This window comes from Halichoerus grypus, chromosome 6, assembly GCF_964656455.1.
Source record: "Halichoerus grypus chromosome 6, mHalGry1.hap1.1, whole genome shotgun sequence".
Classification (NCBI taxonomy): domain Eukaryota; kingdom Metazoa; phylum Chordata; class Mammalia; order Carnivora; family Phocidae; genus Halichoerus; species Halichoerus grypus.
Window position 1 is genome coordinate 76,183,752 of NC_135717.1, and position 21,779 is coordinate 76,205,530.

Consider the following 21,779-nt stretch of genomic DNA (forward strand, 5'->3'; position numbering starts at 1 on the left):
AACATAAAGCTGATGTGGTAAAATGTTAACAATTGGTGAATCTAAAGTAAACAGAGTGCAGGGTTCACTTAGATTTATCTCTCTGAACGTCACTGGAGGATGAAATTTGAAAAAGTGAGATCTGAGGCTTTAAAAAATGATTTCACTCTGAATACTGTTATATCATTGTACATTCACTCTAGAAAATTCCCAACAGAAAAAAACATTTTATAAAATTGTATTCTTATCATGCTAAAAACAGTTTTGAATCAAACACTTAGAACCCATGAATGAAAACTGAATGCCAACTTAATGATGGAGGGGTGCCTGGCTAGCTCAGTTGGTAGAACATGTGACTCCTGATCTCAGGGTCTTGGGTTCGAACAACGTTGGGCGTACCACTTACTTTATTTTTATTTATTTGAGAGAGAGCGGTCTCGCGCACGTGAGAGAGAGCACGAGGGGGTGAGGGAAGGGCAGAGAGAAGCAGGCTCCCTGCTAAGCAGGGAGCCCTACAATGACGCAGGCTCCCTGCTAAGCAGGGAGCCCTACAATGACGCAGGACCCTGGGATCAGGACCTGAGCTGAAGGCAGACACTTAACTGGCTGAGCTACCAGGTTCCCCGTATCACTTTTTTTTTTTTTAAAGATTTTATTTATTTGTTTGACACAGAGAGACACAGCGAGAGAGGGAACACAAGCAGGGGGAGTGGGAGAAGGAGAAGCAGGCTTCCTGCCAAGCAGGGAGCCCAATGCGGGGCTCGATCCCAGGACCCTGGGATCATGACCTGAGCCGAAGGCAGAAGCTTAACGACTGAGCCACCCAGGCGCCCCTCACTTACATTAAAAAAAAAAAAAGGAATGATGGAACTTGAAAACACCTATTTGGCAACTATAATGTAATCAGTGAGCCAAAGAATGATTCATGGATTAAAATTACTAATGGGTGAAATTGTGATGAAAAACAGGATGTTTACATAGTATTCCCCCCACCACATATGTATTAATTATAAGGGAAAAACAGTAACTTTGCAGTGGTGAGACCTGGCAGATACCATCTTAAACCAAGTGATCACGGGGGGCGCCTGGGTGGCTCAGTTGGTTAAGCAACTGCCTTCGGCTCAGGTCATGATCCTGGAGTTCCAGGATCGAGTCCCGCATCGGACTCCTTGCTCAGCGGGGAGTCTGCTTCTCCCTCTGATCCTCCCCCTCTCGTGCTCTCTGTCTCCCATTCTCTCTCTCAGATAAATAAATAAATAAAAACAACAACAACAAAAAAAACCAAGTGATCAAAATGATAACAACCAGCAACAACGAGACCAACTGGCATCACCATAACTCCTGATATGATGCACAAAGAACACCACACACAGTTCTTTAGCATTCCTGCCAAAACCACAGTACCTGAATCTAATCATGAGGGTACATTCAATGAACCCAAACTGAGCAGCAATCAATAAAATGTACTCTTCCCAAAAGGTCAAGGTTATGAAAGACAAGCTTAAAAACCATTCCAGATTAAAGGAGCTTAAAGAGACCCAATAACTAAATGCAATGCATGATCCTAGATTAAAAACCTGAACCACAAAAATAATTTCTAAAATACTATATTAAAAATGTATAATAATAAATAAATTATATATATTAATATTATTGGGTAGGTTGGTAATAGCTGATACATTACCTACAGATCTTATTTAGTATTAATTTCCTGATTCTGATAACTGTACTATGGTTATACGAGAGAATGTAAAGGGGTATCATGTCTGCAACTTACTCTCAGAAAGTGAAGGGGGAAAAATTATTATATGGGTAGCAATAGTGGATGAATGCGTGTGGATGGATGAACGAATAGAGGAGGAATGGTGGGGAGAAGAGGGAGGTAATAATAGAGCAAATGGGGAACCTGGGTGAAGGGGCTCAGGAATTCTTTGTACTAGTCATACAGCTTTTCTGTAAGTTTGACATTATTTAAAAATTAAAGAATGTTTAAAAAGTGCCAGCCAGTTTTATAGGAGAATGGAAAACCAAAGGTATTGACATACTCTGCACATAATTTAAGTATTAAGAGAAAAAATTGATTTCTCTCACTTCTAAAATGTCTAAAATGTCGTTTTTCCTGGGGCACCTGATGGGCTCAGTAGGTAGAGCATGTGACTCTTGGTTTCAGGGTTGTGAGTTTGAGGCCCATGTTGGATGTAGGGATTACTTAAAAAATAAATTTAAGGGCGCCTGGGCATCTGTCTTCAGCTCAGGTCATGATCCCAGGGTCCTGGGATCAAGCTCCACATTGGGCTCCCTGCTTAGCGGGAAGCCTGCTTCTCCCTCTCCTACTCCCTCTGCTTGTGTTCCCTCTCTCGCTTGTGTCTCTCTCTGTCAAATAAATAAAATCTTCTAAAAAAAAAATAATAAACTTAAAAAAATGTTTAATGTCATTTTTCCTGACTCTATGCTCTCTACAGTTTTGCCTAAGACTCCTTTTTAATGCCATGATATTAACAAAAACTTATTTTCACCTACCTTCCAACAGGCCCCTAAAGAACCTGCACTGGCTATCAGTTTTCCTCTCTCATCAACACTACCATTCAGTTCCTTTACCAATAAAGTCCTTGGCGTTTTACTGAAGTCGAACTTTCCGGGTTCAGTTCTGGGTTCTGCCACCTGCTGACTATGTGACCTTGAGCAAATCACTTCAGGTCTGTGTGCCTCCATTTCTTCATCTACAGGGTGAGATAAAGGTGATGTCTACCTCATGGGGGAATTAAAAATAGATAAATACAACTTAATAGCAAAAAAATGAACAATCTGATTTAAAAATGGGCATAGGATGAAAGTAGACATTTTTCTAAAGACACACAAATGGCCAACAAGTACATGAAAAGATGCTCAACATCACTAATCATCAGGGAAATGAAAATCAAAACTATAATAAGATGTTAGCTGATACCTGTTAGAATGGCTATCGTCAAAAAGACAAGAAATAACAAGTATTAGCAAGGATGTGGAAAAAAGAAAACCTTTTTGCACTGTTAGTGGTAATGTAAATTAGTCCAGCCACTACGTAAAACAGTATGCAGGTTCCTCAAACAATTAAAAATGGAACTACTGCATGATCCAGCAATTCCACTTCTGAGTATATCCAAAGGAAATGAAAACACTATCTTGAAAAAAATATCTGCACCCCATGTTCACTGCAGCATTATTCACAATAGCCAAAGCCTGGAAGCCATCTAAGGGTCCATCAATGAATGAATAGATAAAGAAAATGTGGTGTACACATACTATGAGAATATTATTCTGCAATTAAAAAAAAAAAAAAAAAAGAAGGATCTTGCCATTTGGAAGAACATGAATAGACCTTGAGGGCATTATGCTCGGCGAAATAAGTCAGACAGAGAAAGACAAATAGTGTATGATCTCATTTATGTGTGAAATCTTAAAAAAAGATAAAAACAAAAACTCCACCAAACTCACAGATACAGAGAACAGATTGGTGGTTGCTAGAGGCAGAGTAGGGGGTGGGCAATATGGTAGTCAAAAGGCACAAATTTCCAATTATAAAATAAATAAGTCCTGGGGATCTTATGTATAGCATGGTGACCACAGTATACAATACTGTACTGTATATCTGAAAGTTGATATGAGGTCTTTTTTTTTTTTTTTTAAATAGGCTCTATGCCCAATGTGGGGCTTGAACTCATCAACCCTGAGATCAAGAGCCACATGCTCTACTGAGTCAGCCAGGCCCCCCTAAGAGACTAGGTCTTTAAAGTTCTCATCACAAGAAAAAAAATCTGTAACTATATGTGGTGACAGATATTAACTAGACCTATTGTGATGATCACATCATAATATATACAGTATCGAATCATTATGTTGTATACCTGAAACTAATAATGTTGTATGTCCACTATATCTCAATTTTTAAAAATAGATAAGCTGATGCATGAGAAACACTTGAAGCATGCCTAGAGCACCCACTGTGGGCACCAAATTCATGTTAGCTTTTATCATAAAATAGATTAAAAAATGACTGAAGAAAACTCAAAACTTATGACTTCAAATAGAAAGTAATAACAAAAGTCTAAGGTGCCTGGGTGGCTCAGTCAGTTAAGCGTCTGCCTTCAGCTTAGGTCAGGATCCCAGAGTCCTGGGATAGAGTCCCACATGGGGCTTCCTGCTCAGCGGGGAGTCTGTGTCTCCCTGTGCCCCTCATCCTGCTCTTTTGCTCTTGCTCGCTAGCTCAAATAAATAAATATTTTTTAAAAAGTAGTAACAAAACTCTAATGATTAAAAACACTAATCCTGGGGTGCCTGGCTTTCTCAGTCAGAAGTGCTTGTGACTCTTGATCTCGGGGTCATGAGTTCGAGCCCCAAGTTGGGTGTGGAAATTATTAAAAAATAAATAAATAAACAAAAATTAAAAAAATAAAAACACTAATCTCATCTTGGGGAAAAAAAATTTCTGTTCATGATTATGATAAAAAACAACTAAAAATAACCTCAATGCCCCACAGAAGATTGGTTAAATAGATGAGAGTGCCAATACGTTGAAGCCATTAAAAGTCATAATGTAGGAACTGAAAGTAATATTAATATATGTAATATTAACTAATATTAATTAATGTTAGTATTAGTATTAACTAATATGTAATATTATTAACTAAATAAAACAGGATCCTGTTGAGTATGTAAAAGTATGATCCTACCTTTATAAATATTTAATGTACGCACATAAAGAGAAGTAAGGAAGGTGTCAGGTTCTTTGGGGGTAAGGAATGCAGACTCCCTCAGATGCTTGGGGGTTTCTACAGGATATATACCAATGTACTGGAGCTGGAAACTTCAGGTTAATTCCTCTAATGCTGGGTCTCTGGCAGTTTCTGCTCTCTCACATGCAAGATTTTTTTGGCTTGCATCATGGCTTCTCACGGTGACCTTTTAGCTTCTTTTCCACACTAACTCGATAATCCTTGTATTTCCTAGGTTACACTCTCAAGAACAGTTATTTGATTGAACCACTTCATCTTTTCCTGCAAGATGTGTTAGATTACTAGCCAGGATATAGATTTACTTGACCCAGGAGGAGGGAGAAGGGGTAAGGGGCTGCTAGAACTGCCAGATATCCTCCAAAATTTTCTGTAGAGCCAGTGGGGAGATAAGAAAAACAAAAAATGCCTTCTGTTGTACTGTAACTTCCACTGGACATGGGGAATGTGTTAGTAGAACACTTATCATTAATACTTGTCTTATTTGTAAATAAATGCCCATTTCAAAAGGATCAGAGAGTCGCATTAAGCAGCAGTCTTACAGATCATTAAATACTTAACAACAGAGAAAAACTAAAAACTTAAGTATTCCAAACAATCAATAGTTAAGCAAGAGTAAATCTAAAAATCTAAAGATAAAAAGGGTACATTTCTGTGTCTGAATTTTCATTTTACTAAACAGGAAGCTAAAACACTGAGCAACTGACAATCTTAGGGTGGGGTAACTACCAGCCCCCTCCCAATAATCAGAGAGAGAAAGGATTGCTGGTATAAAACATGGAGTAGAATTTGGAAACAGGCTGGCTTTTCTTTAAAAAAAAAAGGTACTACAATTGATTCCCTGGGTACAACATTAAAATGTTAACCATTAAGAACTAAGATTTCTTTTTGTGATGGTTATATATTATTTTTTTGTTTTTTTATTAACACATAATGTAGGTTATATATAATCTTGAAAAAACTTTTTAAAGTTCCTTCTTTTCCACCAGTCTCTTAAGCTTCCCATAGAACTCTCTACCTCTCTCATTCCAGGAGAATGCAGTTTTAGCCTCTCTTCCTCTTTCAGGCTTCTCTGAAGTCATCTTTGACCTCTTCAAATCACCAATTCAATGGCGGTTTTCAATTGTAATTTTCCTGTACTTATCTGCATCACTCAGCAATGCAGACCTTGGAACTGCAGAATCCATCCTGTGACCGTGGGGAGCACCACTGCTCAACTGCTAAACTATACTCTTAAGAGCTGCCATATCTGCCAGGAACCACATTCCTCCAGATTATGTTACAGGCTGGTCCAAAGCGTTTTAAGTTGCTGTCAGTACGACATTCTTTACTTGCAGCCAAAAACATCCTTAACTGATTCAACCTTCTTTATGCATCCAACATTATTGATCATCTAGTCCTACCTATTCTTCAATAATGCCAGTGATAAATGTCCTTTCCTATTACCACTACCTTTAGCATTTCACACTCATTCCACTCCAACAGTTAAACTAGTCTTTCTTCCTTCACTCTGTTCTATCCCAGCTTCCAATACCAGATTTAATCTAAAACATTTAGTACACAGGACATTCTTAGTCTAAAATTTTGTTGTCATTCTTGTCTTAAGCTTCAATGCCAGTGAGCCTGGTATTCAAGGCTTGCTTCAATGTCTGGCCTACTATTTCTCAACCTCATTTTTTATTAGCCCTCTATAAGAAAAGAACTCTCTGATCTAAGTAGATTTTCTGACTTACTCAGTATTAACCTCCAAATCCTGCCTTCTCCAGGAAGCATTTCGTTCATGATCACTGCCTGCCCCTGAATTCCTACAGAGGTCATACAATCTATAACTCTGGCACATAACATATGTTTTACACTATCATTGCTACCCACCCACCTTTTTTTAACGTACTGTAATTCCCGAGGGCAGCAGGAGAAGAGCAATCTTGTCACATACCTCTGCAACCCTAATATTAATAATAAAAACAAACGAGAGACTGATTGGGATTTGAGATTTTCCTCTTCCTTTTAATTCCACTATTACCTGAAAGAGTTGCAGATTATAGAAATACACATAAAGTTATGAGGATGGGCTCCATCACTGAAAGCGATGAAAATCTAGGGTTATGAGAACACAAGTATCCTCACCATCAATTAGAACATTCCGCTCCCAATCCCCAACGCCCTGTAAGGAGGCCTGCTTTAACACCACAGTGGAAAATGAGGGGAGAAAAGTCTTTCAGAAACAACATGGGGAAAAAAAATTCAAAGTCAGACCCCTTAATTATGTCAACAGGTGAAATTTTTCTTTAAATCACCTTTCCCCCATATAACAGTGTCTCCTGAACAAAGAACTTCAAGACACTGATTATAAAAATTGTCTCCCACACCTAAAATAATCTGCAAACACAACTTTCAGGGAGAAAGAAGAGACACAATAGGGAATTGGGGAGAGAAAAGATTTGCTAAAGAAGTAGATCTGTTAATTTAACACATTTTCTGTCAAGCAAATCAACTATCCTTAGGACCATTGTTGCTTAAACAATGAACACTCAGGGAAGGGGTGTTCATTAAAAGGAACTGGTCAGGAGAAAAAACACTCTTAGAACTAACCAGACTGCTTAACAGCATTCGCAATTGTAAGAACTTATTTCATTCTTAGGAATTATTAATTGGAGGTGATTTAAAGGTTCAACATTAAAAACATGAAGTGGTTAGTGCAATTGTGACCCTAACACTTCCTCTATTTTCATTAATTTTTAGAGGTTATGGGTGGGGGGAGGGGCACAGAAGGATGCATACAGTCTGCTATGACAACCATTCACACATTTAATTCAGGTGGCCACATGCCTCGGTGACATATTGCCAAGTCAGGCAGTTACTCTAGCAAACCCACCCTTGGGAAAAAGTAGAACACTGCTCCTAAGGAGTGTGGGCTGTAGAATCAAAGTTAAAAGCTGACCATTATAGTATGAAACGTAGAACATGACATCGCTTAAAGCCAACCAAATCATAAAGGTCACATGAGGTCAGGGACTTTAAACAGGAGAACAAAATACTGTATTTCATATATTTTTACATAAACCATATTCCATTTTAAAGGGTTGTGTGAGTAATAATGTGCAAAACAGAGCACGTAACAATTATTCTGAGGGGTCATTCGCCCTCCTGAAGGAGAAAACTGCTTTTGGCTGCAAAAGTGATTGATTTCACCCCAACTTATTTATACAGATTCTGGAATTTAATACCCTGATTCAGGCCAGAAATTCCATCTTCCTCTACCACAGCCCAAAACAAACCTAGGACATCAGGAGACTAGCACAACAATGGAGTAGGGGAGAAAAAAAGTGTGGTCAGGCCTTAGCTCCTAGTCAAGAAAGATAAAGAACAAAAAAGAAGGTGCTGAATACCTGTGGGACCAAATACCCCAAGATGGCAAAGATGGACGCTGGGACGGACACTCAACTTAAAAGACACCTTTGGATGCCACAGACAATTGACACCATCTCCCTTAAGTTCCACAGTCTCTTTCTTCCAAGAAGTTTACCTCTAAGTCACCATCACAACACAATTTTTTCTCCAAACCAAAATGAAAACCTACTTGGTCCATAAACTATTTTGCCATACTTGCCTACAAGGAAAATCCAATGGGAGAAATCATGAAAAATACTTAAGAGCGACCTCAAGAAAGGTTCCGTGGTGGCTGTGTTCTAAGGTGAAAATTCTGATGGAATAATAAACTTTATATAACCATATACCCATATGTCTCAGATATATAAGCGTACGCATGTGCACACACACACCCCTTCAACTTAGGTCTCACTGAACTTTTGACCTGGTCATAACTAACCACCCCATGGCCCATACTCCACCACTGCGCAAGGCTCACTGAGATCTGTCAAGAAGAGCCTGTGCCCTGACAGGCAAAGGCAGTGCAGAAGCCAGCCTGAGGCTACAGCACAACACCTCTCTTCCCCAACAGTGCCAGGGACCCAGGCCTTGACTAAGGGAGGCCTTTCAGGGATCCAGTTAACCCCACAACACCCTCTCTACTGCCCCCAAACCACTTCTTCCCTCAAATGACTCCCCGGGATAGAAAAATATTAACAAAACATCTGCTTTCCAGTTTTCTGACATATGCGATTACTACTGACATGCACATCTGCGAGCAACTTTAATTTCCTTTAAGTTTTATAAACAAATATACTAAAGGTTTGCATTTAAGAAAAAAAATTACTATCAGAAGGAAAATCTCATCTTCACAGTGTCCCTTTTATACGATGACCAACTGCAGTGTTCCCCCCTTATACCTTAAAGCAGTAAATCTCAAATGGAGGTGATCTTTGGGCCCCCCAGGAGGTATTTGGCAATGTCTGGAGATAATTTTATTTGTCATGACTGGGGATGCTACTGGCCCGTAGAGGGTAGAGGCCAGAGATGCTTCTAGACAGCTTAAAATGTGTGTGACAGCTTTTCCACAACAAAGACTTATCTGATCCAAAATACGAATAGTGCTGAGGCTTTTAAGAAACCCCACACCTTAAAAGAAAACCAAAGAATCCTGAGCTCAATATTATCATCTAGCAATTTTTTCTCAATTATAAGAATTACTCAAAGACTCTTCCCGAGTTTTCCAATATAAATTAATATAGGTTAGAGGATAATGTAAAGAAGGTATAATAAAAGCATCCAAGGAACAGCATCTATTGAAATATGAAAATACAGGGGTGCCTGGGTGGCTCAGTCGTTAAGCATCTGCCTTCGGCTCAGGTCATGATCCCAGGGTCCTGGGGTCGAGCCCCGCATTGGCTCCTGCTCGGCGGGAAGCCTGCTTCTCCCTCTCCCACTCCCCGTTTGTGTCTCCTCTCTCGCTGTCTCTCTCTCTCTCTGCCAAATAAATAAATAAATAAAATCTTAAAAAAAAAAAAAAGAAACACAGAAAGATAACATGGCTTTCTAAAAAGATTGCAATACCAAAAGAGAAGAAAGCCACATGCCTGAAGCTATAACTGGGTTTCATTCAAAGTTCAAAGTATGAATGATGTTAAATATAAGTAAAGAAACAAAAGTGAAGGGAAGATAACATAACTCAAGACCTTCATCCTCCAAAATTCCTCACAGTCTCAAAATACAAAATCTTAGCTCAATTTGAGGACCTTGGAGGTAGTGAAAATTATCAATCATCAAGTCCTAAAATCTACCTTCAAAGTAGTTGTCTGCAGACAAGATTCCCACAGAAAGACAAATTCATATAATCCACAAACACATCAAGTACGGATTTGCACCTCTCATCTGGTACAAAATTAATCTGTAAAACATGTATCCTAACACAGGTCACAATCTTGACCCTAATAAGAGAGGTCAATGATTTTCTGAATCAGTTAATAGTGCTATGCGTGCTGAAAACTATTCCTAGAATGACAGAACTTAAGACCTAGGAAAATCTAAGAATCACCTAGTCTAAAATTCCCATTTTATGTATGGGACAAACCAAAAATCTGCCTAGGATCATAACTCAAGTTAATGACAGAGGCGGGCCCACAATCCAGGTTTCTGACTTTCTGCTTGATTCCTTTTGAAAATATGTTCAATCACACCAACTAGATCTAAAACCATACAGTTAGAAGCTGCGCAGCCTGTCCCCTTGGCTCTGTCCACACTGAATTTTTACCTAAACCAGCCTTTGCACCTGCAGTTTTCCAGCATTCTGCTAATGCTCCTCATTCGTACTCCTAACACACAGCAAGAACCCAGCACCAAGCCTCTCCTGATCAAAGGGCAGACCGTCCGTTGTACCAAATGGTGCCAAGGTGTATTTTAGGCTATCCTAACTATGTTCCAGAAAATTAAGCAACACTGAACTGAACTTCCGTCATAAAGCAAGCCAGATGGTAACATAGGCTGTCCTTCAGAGATGAGAGGGTATTGCCCTTTCTATGACTGTGGAAGCTCCCAACTACCCCTCTGAAAGTTCACATGGTTGGCAATTCTGGAGAGAGATAAATTTTTAAGTGATCTCATGCCCAACGTGGGGCTGAACTCACATCCCTGAGATAAAGAGTCGCATGCTCTACTGACTGAGCCAGCTAGGCACCCCTCACTTTTGGAGACATATATATGATAATGTTCTCTGAGAGAACATTCTCCCCTTTCAGGATTTCAAACTGCATAAAGATTTGCCCCTCTGTAATTCACATCTGTACTTGGGCTTTACCCCTAGGAGAAGGAACAGATCTTGAATTTTTACAAAATATTTATCATCTGGTATCTTACATTAAATAGAATAGCATCACAAACTACTAATTTTTTTCCTCTTTTAATTTTTTATTGTTATGTTAATCACCATACATTACATCATTAGTTTCTGATGTAGTGTTCCATGATACATTGTTTGTGTATAACACCCAGTGCTCCATGCAGAACGTGCCCTCTTTAATACCCATCACCAGGCTAACCCATCCTCCCACCCCCCTCCCCTCTGGGACAAACTACTAATTTTTATCATTTTAAATCACTTATCTCCTTCAGTCCTGCTCAAATGCCATCTTCTCAGTGAGGCCATACCTAACCAGCCTATTTTAAATGACAACAACCCACCCCCTCAATTGGGCCTCCCTAGGCCTCCACACTGCTTTGTTTCTTAATATCCTCTGACATACGACCATTACCAACTCATTTACTGTCTGCTTCCTTTCACTGAAAAGAGAGCAGATAGTTTTGTGTTATGTTCACATCTCTACCTCCATTACCTAATACACTGTGCTTAGAACATAGTGGATGCTCAATAAATACTTGCTAAAAGAAAGGGAATCAGGGTGCCTGGGTGGCTCAGTCAGTTAAGTGTCTGCCTTTGGCTCAGGTCATGATCCCAGGGTCCCAGGATCGAGTCCGACGTCGGGTTCCTTGCTCAGCAGGGAGCCTGCTTCTCTCTCTACCGCTCCCCCTGCTTGTGCTTTCTCTCTCTTTCAAATAAATAAATAAATCTTAAAAGAAAAAAAAGGAAAGAAAGGGGCGCCTGGGTGGCTCAGTCGTTAAGCGTCTGCCTTCCGGCTCAGGTCATGATCCCAGGGTCCTGGGATAGAGCCCCACATCGGGCTCCCTGCTCAGCGGGAAGCCTGCTTCTCCCTCTCCCACTCCCCCTGATTGTGTTCCCTCTCTCGCTGTGTCTCTCTCTGTCAAATAAATAAATAAAATCTTTAAAAAAATAAAATAAAATAAAAGAAAGAAAGGAAGAAAGAAAGAAAAATGGAATCATGAACTTGACTCTGTACTTAGTTCAGCAGAAGTTTTAAAAGGGGGACACCTGGGTGGCTCAGTTAAGCATCTGCCTTCGGCTCAGGTCATGACCCCAGGGTCCTGGGATTGAGTTCCATATCGGGGTCCTTGCTCAGCGGGGAGCCTGCTTCCCTCTCTGCCTGCCGCTACCCCTGCTTGTGCCTGTGCTGTCTCTCTGACAAATAAAATCTTTAAAAAAAGAAAAAAGTTTTAAAAGGATCTTTTGTACCCCACATTATTAAAAATCAAAGAACTCAAAATTTACACTATGGAGGCTTGGCCATTACTTACAGGTCTAGTCCTTCATTTTAGATAATGAAATAGGAACTGTGTGATACAGTAGTGACGACAAAGAATTTGTTATCAAAGAACCTAAGATCCCGGTGAGAGTCTACCTGAAAGCAACTCAGCCTCTAAATTTCCAATCTCCTCATCTATAAAATGAGGATAATTCCTACCTCATAGTGATGGTTACAGGCAGCTAAGGATTAAATGAGATACTATTTGGGGACAGCTGGCTGGCTCAGTGGTGGAGCATGCGGAGTCTTTTTTTTTTTTTTAAGATTTATTCATTTGACAGAGAGAGCACAAGCAGGGGGAGCAGCAAGCAGAGGGAGAGGGAGAAGCAGGCTCCCCACATTTGGAAAATGTACCAAGTACTATGCAAATGTCATTTATCATCAGGCTATTCCGACCTGTCCAAGGTCACAGAGCTAGTTAGTGGCGCAATTAGAGTAAGAATTCAAGTTTCCTAACTCCTAGTCCAGTGCATTTTGTGTCATAAATCTAGACTTCTGGTTCCCCTATTCAAGGTCAACTTATTCTTTCATCTAGTTCAGGCTTTTCAACCTTTGTATGGTTGGGGACCTCTTTCAGAATTCTATGAAAACAACGGGCCCCTCTCTTCCAGCAAAGTGCATATATGCACACCAACACAAAATCTCCAATAGCCCATTCCTATAGCCCATCCACAGGCCCAGGCTCAAGAACGGCTGATATGACTGATGCACTAAGTTACTCTCAGCAATTCTTGTTTCTTATTTTCATGCAATAATTTATGCCTTGGGGTGCCTGATTGGCTCAGTCAGTAGAGCATGGGGCTCTTGATCTCGGGGATGTGAGTTCGAGCCCTATGTCGGGTACAGAGGTTACTTAAAAAAATAAAAATTTATGCCTTGGTGACCTTGATAAAGGGACTGGATCCAAGGAAACACCAAGAGTGGAATTCAGGAATCTGAATTAAAGATACTGCCCCCAAACCATCATGCTCATTACGTGAGAGACTTTACCTACATACAACCACAACCAGGAAGGAGATCCAAGGCAGGTGGTAAAGGATTCAGTAGTCAACAGCAAGAAGCTCAGGGAAAAAAGTAGACACGACAATCAGATTATTTTTACCACATTGCTAATACACAAACTACCATGACCATTTTCAAAGAGCCACCTAGAGGCACCAGTCTCTTCTCTAGAGGAAAATATTCCCAAAATGTTTGTGGCGGGATTTCTGCCCAGAACGTCACACCCATCATGAATAACTCCAGACCAGACTGTTCAAAATGATTCTACACTCCCTCCCCTTACTTTGATCAAGACACTACATTCACTGTAAGGAGCACCTGATAAGGGGGGAAAAAAATCAGCATTAAATCTTTGCAGAGGTCAATTCACCATTCTTCATTTCTCAAATTGGGAAAAAACTTAACCAGCCTAACCCACTGGAATGTTAAATAATTATAAAATACTTGATTTAAATGAAATGGTTCTGAAATATTAACAGATAATCTTCTGACGCAAAGGAGGCAAGTTATGAGCTTTAGTAATCTCCCAGTTGGAAGTTAAGCACCTAGTTGAGTAGGGGCGCTTAATAATACCAACCAATGAATTCAGTATCATTAACCTACTGTTGTCCAGCTTTACTTCAATCTCCTCATCTGAAAAATAAAAACAGTACCTAATCTAAGGCACAAATACATTGTGAGCATATTTGGGAATTTCTAAATATGTTAACAGTTAATAGTTTTTATCCCTGAGTGGAGGGATACAATGTTAACAGTTAACAGCTTTTATCTCTTAGTGGTGGAATTATGGGTGATTTTAATTCTCTTACCTACACTGTGCTATAATTTTCAAGGTTTATATAACATCGGTATTATTTTTCAAACCAGTAATTTTGAACTTAAAGCATTATCTACACATTCACAGATTTTCCATCTGATGATTACAGAATCCCTAAAGAAATCCTGTACATTCAAGGTTGATTAACAGAGTAAAAAGTTTTCTTACAAGCAAAAATAAAACTATCCATGTTTTGGGGACCAGTTCTGTAAGTGGGAGGTCTTGACCTCTTGCAGAATTGCAGCATGAATCCTCCCAGCCCTTCACCTACCTAAGAGATTACTTCACTCTAGGTAAGTAGAAGCCAAGTCCTTGAGGATTCCACTTCCTAAATTTTCTAAAAATCCATGAGTTCAGTTTGGTGGTCAAGGATAAAACAAGATCTTTCCATATAGCTGAAAACTGGTTTCCTAAAAAAGCTGATATACAACTTCTACCACTTGGTATTATTCATCATTTTTACCTTTTAAAGTTGCAGTAAATTAAGATGGTGGGAGCCTTTCCAGTTGGCCTCACAAATACAACTCAGCATCAGAATTGGTTTTTTGTTTGTTTTGTTTAAGGAAGGTCTTCCATTGTATCATACACTCGTTAACCAAGGGGTTTTTCCTCAAACTGCCAGGACAATAAACTGTTAAATTAAAAAATTACCTAAGCAAAAAAAAAAAAAAATTATTTATACTGGAACAAAAACTGATGCTTTCAGGGGCGCCTGGCTGGCTCAGTCAGTGGACCATGGGACTCTTGATCTAGGTGTTGTGAGTTTGAGCTCCACATTAGGTGTAGAGATTACATACATACATATATAAATCTGATGTTTTCAGTGAGTTCTGCACTGTCATGAATCAAATTTGTTAGAAGCCTAAAAAAGACTAATTTTAATTTCTGATAACTACTGAAAACTTTAAGTTACAATTTGCATTAACCATGTCAAAACAAACCTCACGTGAGAGGATTACCTGGGAACTGCAGAAGTTAAAAAGTCACTATCATTTGTTACCTACCTACTGAACTTCTCCTAATAAAAACAGTATGGATAATTATAAAAATGCGCATATGGAGTCCAAATATTCATTCGTGTTGCATGTATTTCAAATAGCATGCAGTTTAAAAACAGTAGTGTCACTTCCAAGAATCACTCCAATCAAAAGAGAGATCATCTCAAATAGCCCAAATTATTCCCCTGTAACAATGATTTTTCACTTCTATTATTCATACAAATTTAACCTCTTTGATCAGCTTACATTTCCTTTAGGAATTATACCAGCTAATACTTAGAAACCACAAGTTTATTTCTTAGATTATAAGACAAGTTAGAGATCTGTAACAATTTAAGGCACAGTTACCTCTATTTTTCCATCAACAAAATGGGAATATATGGATTTTGGAAGATATATTTTTCCACAGTATTTTTAGAATGGGTCCTTAAGCTCTCAACGTGTAATTCAACATCACTCACCTCAATTTTATTATCTTGCAAGGAAGAAAATGGGCTAGGGGGCAAGTTTACCAGCACCCCATATGCGACAGTCACAAGCAACACCTCCCACAACAGCCACCATTTTGAGCAGCAGGACAGAATTAAACTACTCACGATTTTATACCAACTAAAAGAAAACAATATTATCAGAATAACTGTCAAACATCTCTTGAATTTAAGCATTCCCAAATCTTTCGTTTTTGTGGCCCTTTCTCTTCTTCATCAATAAAAACAGTTATCCTACTAACATTTTTAGTAAAGATCATGCTTGTTACAATTACGTTCAAACTTTGAAAGCAAACGCTATGTGCTATCTAAAATGCCCAAGTTATTACATCTTTCTAAAAACAGAAGCCTACGATTTAATCACATTGTTTTTTCAGGAACTAAGAATCGCCAAAAGCCAGAGAGTGGTCCGACTTTATCAGCCTACATTTTGCTTCATTCTCCCACCGTACCTCTATTTGATCTTTTTATTTTCTCAATTTCATTTAACTCTGCAACAAGAGCAAGTTCCAACACTTCATTCATATGAGAAGCAAATAATATTTCCGCAAACAACACTGAATCTAAAAATAAAGGTGAGGCAAATAACCTAGGAATAAACGAATTAAAATCAATCCGAAAATGGCAGAAAGTAGGATAGGTGGGGGTGGGGAGGCAACAACAACGATTTGCTCCTCCAAAAGAGTAATTCTTATTTTGATTACTCCATTGGCGAACTCATTGGCAGAACTGAAAAGAAAAACTGACCAACAGTTTCCCTTTTACCTTTGTCCAAGGCAAAAGGTGTTAAGTCCACTACATATATATTGCCAAAGGAGGGCAAGCAATTCAACCTGCCAACCAATCAAATATTTCACACCCCCTTCCAAAAATAAAAATAAAAGAAAGGACGGCGGATGCTGGTAAGGGCTGGCTGCTCGTCTGGGCCGTCGTGTACATTCCATTCCTCACACTCCCGCCACCATCCCTGCTACTAGGACCCCCTGATTTTAGTCCGGTTATCACAAAGCGCCGGGTTTGAAAGCACCTTCGGCCTGGCCAGAAAAGCCATCCCTTTACTCCACGCCCGCCCGGAGGGATAATGGTGGCGAAATCAACTCAAAGAGCTCCCGAGGTCCCCGCATAAAGAGGGCTGTACGTTCCGAGGAAAGGCGCTGTTAAAGAATAACGGAGTCCTAAACTTTCCCTCTGCAGCCTCGGAGCCCCGAGCCTGGGCTGAGCGCCGGGCGGCTCCCCGGAGGAGAGCGCGCCCCCCGAGCCCAGGCCCCCATCTCCGCCGGCCCGAAGTTAACCCAAAGCGCCCCCGAGAGTCGCGGGCCTCCGGCAGTCTGCAAAGTGCGATTCCCCCTCCACGCGCCCGCGGAAGTGGGGGCGAGCCTCTCCCCGGCACGACAGACCCCTCCCCCAACCGGCCGCAGGCCGCCTCCCGGCCCGGTTCGAATTAATCCAGCCCGCACCCGTCCCCGCCCGGAGCAGCTGGCTCGCCGCTTCAATGGCACCGGGCAGGGAGCGCGCGCACACACTCTCCCCACACACTCAGCCTCCTGCCCGAGAAGTCCCGGGAGAGCCGGCCCGGTCCCACTCGTACAAAAGCGCACTCTCCCCCGCCCTCTCGCCGCCCGCTCCGCCTCGCCCCGGAAGGCGCGGGTGGGCACGGCGGCCACGAGCGAACGTCCCGAGCCCGGACGCCGGCACTTGGCGTCCCCTGCGGAGCCCGGCGTGGCCCCCGCCCGCGCTCCGGCCCTTGAGCGCCTCGTGCCCCCACCTCCGAGCCCTTCCCCGGCCTGCGGACTACCAGCCAAAGTCTCCGCGTGCCCCCCGCTCCCTCCCGCACGGTGCTCCGGGACTTCCCGAGGGGGCAGGGGAGAAAGGGGCGCAGGGTACGCCACCTCGCCCGCTCCTCGCGGCCACTCACCTCGATCTCAAAGTCGGGCAGGCGGAACGCGGTGCGAAAGAGCGAGCAGAAGTGCGCGATGGCCGGGACTTCCCACCAGGAGCGGAGCTCGCCCAGCCCGGCCGCGCCGCCCTCCTCCGGGCACATCTCCCAGGCGCGGCGGTGGCGGCCGCCCCGAACCCTAAGCGCGCCTCGGCGGCCCCACGCTGCCCGCGCACCGCTCGCCCGCCCGCCTCAGACTCCCGCCGCGGCGCAGCGCCTCAGTGCCTCAGTTCCTCGGGCGGGGGTGGCGGCGGCGGCGGCGGCGGCGACGGCGGCGGCTACTCCCGCTGCTGCCGCCGCTCGGCGAATGCATGAGCTGAGGGCGGGCGACCCGGGCGGGGGGCGGCGGCTCGGGGGCCCGAGTTACTGAGGCGGCTGCTGCTCCGGCTGCCGACGGGGTCCGCGCGCTCGTCCCATCCTGCGGCTGCGGCTACGGTCGCCCCCAGTACCATACAATATAATCATCTCACCGCTGGGGAAAACAGATGGGGCTGGGGGGCGGGGGGAGGGGGCCGAACAGAGGGCCTGGGGGAGGGGCCGCCCACGAGGAGGGGGCGGGGCTGCCCTCACCACAACAACAACCCCCGCCCCCACTCCCCACCCCCAGTCCGGACAGCTGCATTGGAAGAGAGGGGGAGGGGAGAGGGAACCGAGCACCCCAAGAAAGAAGAGGAGTGTGACTTGAAGGGAGCGAGGTGCACCCCATGGACTGCCCTGGGACTCACTCCGCTTTCCAGGTGTTTGGGACTGAGGAGTTTAATGACTTGGACCAATGAGGACAATAAGGGTCTCTCCCACCCCCCACTTGGCCTTAGTGGTCGCGTCCTTTTAAAGAGCCCGCTGGGTGGTGCTTTCGGTAGGGGCTAGATCCAGAAACACGCACGTGTAAGAGTTCAGTTATTATTGGTGCTGAGGGTAGCACCGGAGGACCAGTGGGTTGTGCACCCCAGAAATATGAGGCCTGATGAAATAAAGTGATTTCCACCTGTTCTCACTTTTATTCCATCCAAGAACGGTGTTTCAAGGAGCTCTAAAGTGGCTCTTTTCTCCAAGGAAAGAAGGTGGTGGGGCTGGTTAAGCTGGAACCAAGTAGGATGGAGGCTGGAGTGCGGCGGGAAGGGTGGGGTAGGGGGAGGCACCAATCAGCAGCCGTGCGCGAAGAGCGACACCCCCACCCATCCACCCCAGGGAATGGACACGTGTGACCGCCCTAGAGAAGACGAGCTTGGAGCCCTGCAACTGCCCTGGCTGCAGAAAAGCTGCCAGGACGAGTGCGCACAATGTAGTTCGAAAGCTGGGGGGATGGGAAACGGGAGATAGTCTGAGGAGTGTACTCTGGCAGGGGTGGAGATCTGCATGCCAGGCTCAGGGATTGTACTCTATCTAGGAGAGGAGTGTAGAGGCGTGTGCTTTCGAAATACTAAATTATGTAGTACGTTACAATTCTGCTAAGTCCGAAGGAAGAAAAAAACACCTCAAAGACAGACTAGAAGTGTACAAAACCTACAATGAATGCCCAGATATTTGTATCGGTCACTGCAATTACGTTTTTACTACTGGATTCTTCTCAATCTCTGAGGGCCTTAGCTGGGTTCTGTATCCACCTCTCAGGAAACACTACCCCTGACGTTTCCCCTAAAGTAGTCAAGTACTTACTGAGTGACAGGCACAGTCATAAAGTGTACAGTGGCTAAATCAAAGATCCTCTTCTAAGCCCTGAGCAGTGCAAAATCGGGAGAAAAATCATGAACGAATTTATGTGATAGATGTTGGAGTGGGCGGTCTGGAAATTCTCCCCCACCCACCCCCCCACTTTATTCTGGTCATTTTAATAACCTGTTGTGTTTTCAAAAAGCAGTATTTAAGGAAAAAAAACCAAATTCTTAAAGAAAATATATTTAAATGTATCTTTCATGAGTCAAAATACTTCTAACACTGGCTCCCCCACTCCCTCCTGGCTTAGAAACGGCCCGAAAGTTATGCAGTTTTGTTCTTTTATTACCTGGAACTATTTAATGATTTAAAATTCATCCTCAAATTCTACTATATGCTTTCTTTCATCTTTGACAAAAATGAGCATATATCTAAATGCTCCCAAAGAGCAAAGGCTACAGTTTTGTGTGTTTATAAAGCACAGCTCTTCTCTAGATATCCTTTTAATAAATGAGATGTGAAAGGGGTGACAAGCCACTGTGGAATTAATCACATAACCTGAATTAGCTGTTTTCAGAACTTTCTCCTGGTCTTTCCTCATTTCCTCACAGGTCAGTTTGACTTGCCACGCTTTTCCTTCTCTCTCTTTTTAAACAGTTACTGCTTTTCTTTATGTTCCTTTCTAATCCATTATATCCTGACTGTTCTTTCCCCAGTTTCTTTTTCCTAGTTCTCCCTCTGTCTTCTCTTTTTTACCTGTATCTTTTATTGTTATTTAAGCTTTTTCACCTTGCCTCTCAATTGTCACTGCCAGCCGGCCAAGTAATAATAGTGCCTAAAAGGTGAACAGCACCAGGAAGCCGAAAGGTGAGAAGATGTGGTTAGCCCAGTACGTTTGAGTACTGGTTACAACCCCCCCTCAGTTGGAAGGCTACTCTTTTGTCCTCTTCCCTCCCCCACACCACTGCCCAGTCTGGTTAATCAACAAAACTGTCCTGGAACTGGAGGTGCCCCCTGGTGGTGGTTAGAGAGTCGTCTCTCTGAACACCTTTTCCTCCCTCTGCGTTATTTTCTCCTGCTCTAGCTTTTTTCTTCTGAGGATCCTGTCTCAGTGTTCATATGGACCGGCACACCAACTTGAGACCTGTCTCTTCCTCCCTTCCTCCCTTCCTCCCTCCTTCCCTTCTTCCCTTCCTCCCATCCTCCCTCCTTCCTTTCCTTCTTTTTCTTTAAGACCTGTTTCTTTCTGTCCTTCTCTAACTCTGGTTCCCTATCTGTGAGTTTTTTGCTTGGTTCCTCCCCTCACTGTGCTCTCCACCTACCCCAGCTTTCACCAACAGTCTGGAACCAATTCTGGCCCAGGAGCTAAGGAGTCTTACTATGTCTTTGGTCTGGCTGAAAGCGTGGCCTCAGAGTTTCCTGAATTTGGACTCCAGATAGAACTTCACATTTGGAGGTGATAGCCTGAGCCTTTGACCCTGCTTTGAACATTTGTCCCACCTTTCCCCCAGGGACTTCACTACCTCAGATTTATTTCCTGGACCCATGTTTGGCCTAATCTCCTGGAGTCTAGCTTACCACCTCTGTACCTGTATGTTGGTCACAGGCCCTCCTTCATTTCTCCCTCTGTTTCACAGTGGTATCTCGCTCCTGGCTTTTTCCAGGTTGGCCCATTCTTTCATCCTCGAAACACTGTTTGTATCATCTTCCTTAAAAACACATACAGCTCATGCTTTCTTTTTCCCTTTCTCTCTCTTGCTTCTTTTCCATTTGTGAGCCTTGCCTGTTAACCTCAGATTACCTTGAAAATGCCAAGAAGTAATTCTCTTTCATATTCGCCACAGCCTTCAGTTCCATATCCTCTCCTAATTAAATGTTTTCCATTTTAAAAACCCCACAATAATTAGTTTGGCTAATCTGTTTTGCTAATTTATTAATGCTGCAAAAAATATTTCTATTTCTCTTTGCAAATATGTATTAATTTCAGTTCTGATGGAATTTTTATAGATTCCTGGAGGATCATCTGAGAAACTAACCACTGTTTTATAACATTACTTCTTTGGGAAATACATTGCAAGTTCCAAATGATCAGCTAAAAACATTTACCTGAACCTTGGAAGAGATGTGACAAATAAAAGTGTGTCTTCTCCCATAACCACTGCTAACCAGGACTAGAATCCAAATCTTCTAATTAGTCATCCAATTTTCTCTCTATTGGGTTACACTGCTTGAATTGCCCTTTCTTTTCTTCTTGCCTAACCAACTTGACCTGGATAGTCCTTGTTTCAGTCCCAGAATCCAATTGGAGTGGAAGCAGAGTATAACCATTATTTTGTCACTTTAGTTGCCTGTGTATAACCGAAGACCAGGTACCTCACAAATCCTCACACACCATCACATACAACCTTCCTTTCTCATTAGAGAGCTGCCTTCCATAAAGAACCTATTCCCAAAGAAGGCTGTGAGCCAGGCAGATTTTTAAATTTTAGAAGTCATAGAAAGTAAATTAGATTAATAGTCAGGAAATACGGGTTCTCTCTTAGAAAAGTCTCTTAATCTCGGGGCACCTGGGTGGTTCAGTCAG

The 21,779-nt window shown here is 42.5% G+C and overlaps 1 protein-coding gene across 4 annotated transcripts in view; it reads right to left on the minus strand.

Annotated features, from left to right (window-relative positions):
• The window catches only part of CECR2 (CECR2 histone acetyl-lysine reader), a 171,089-nt gene extending 153,252 nt beyond the window's left edge, over nt 1–17,837 (minus strand). For all 4 annotated transcript variants that reach the window (XR_013449051.1, XM_078075421.1, XM_078075420.1 and 1 more), the window contains exon 1: nt 17,522–17,837. Coding sequence is in view for 3 of the 4 variants with exons in the window: in XM_078075421.1 (XP_077931547.1) it covers nt 17,522–17,647 (126 nt within the window). In the remaining variant the exon portion in view is untranslated. The remainder of the gene's footprint in view (nt 1–17,521) is intronic.
• Between the last annotated feature and the right edge of the window lie 3,942 nt (nt 17,838–21,779).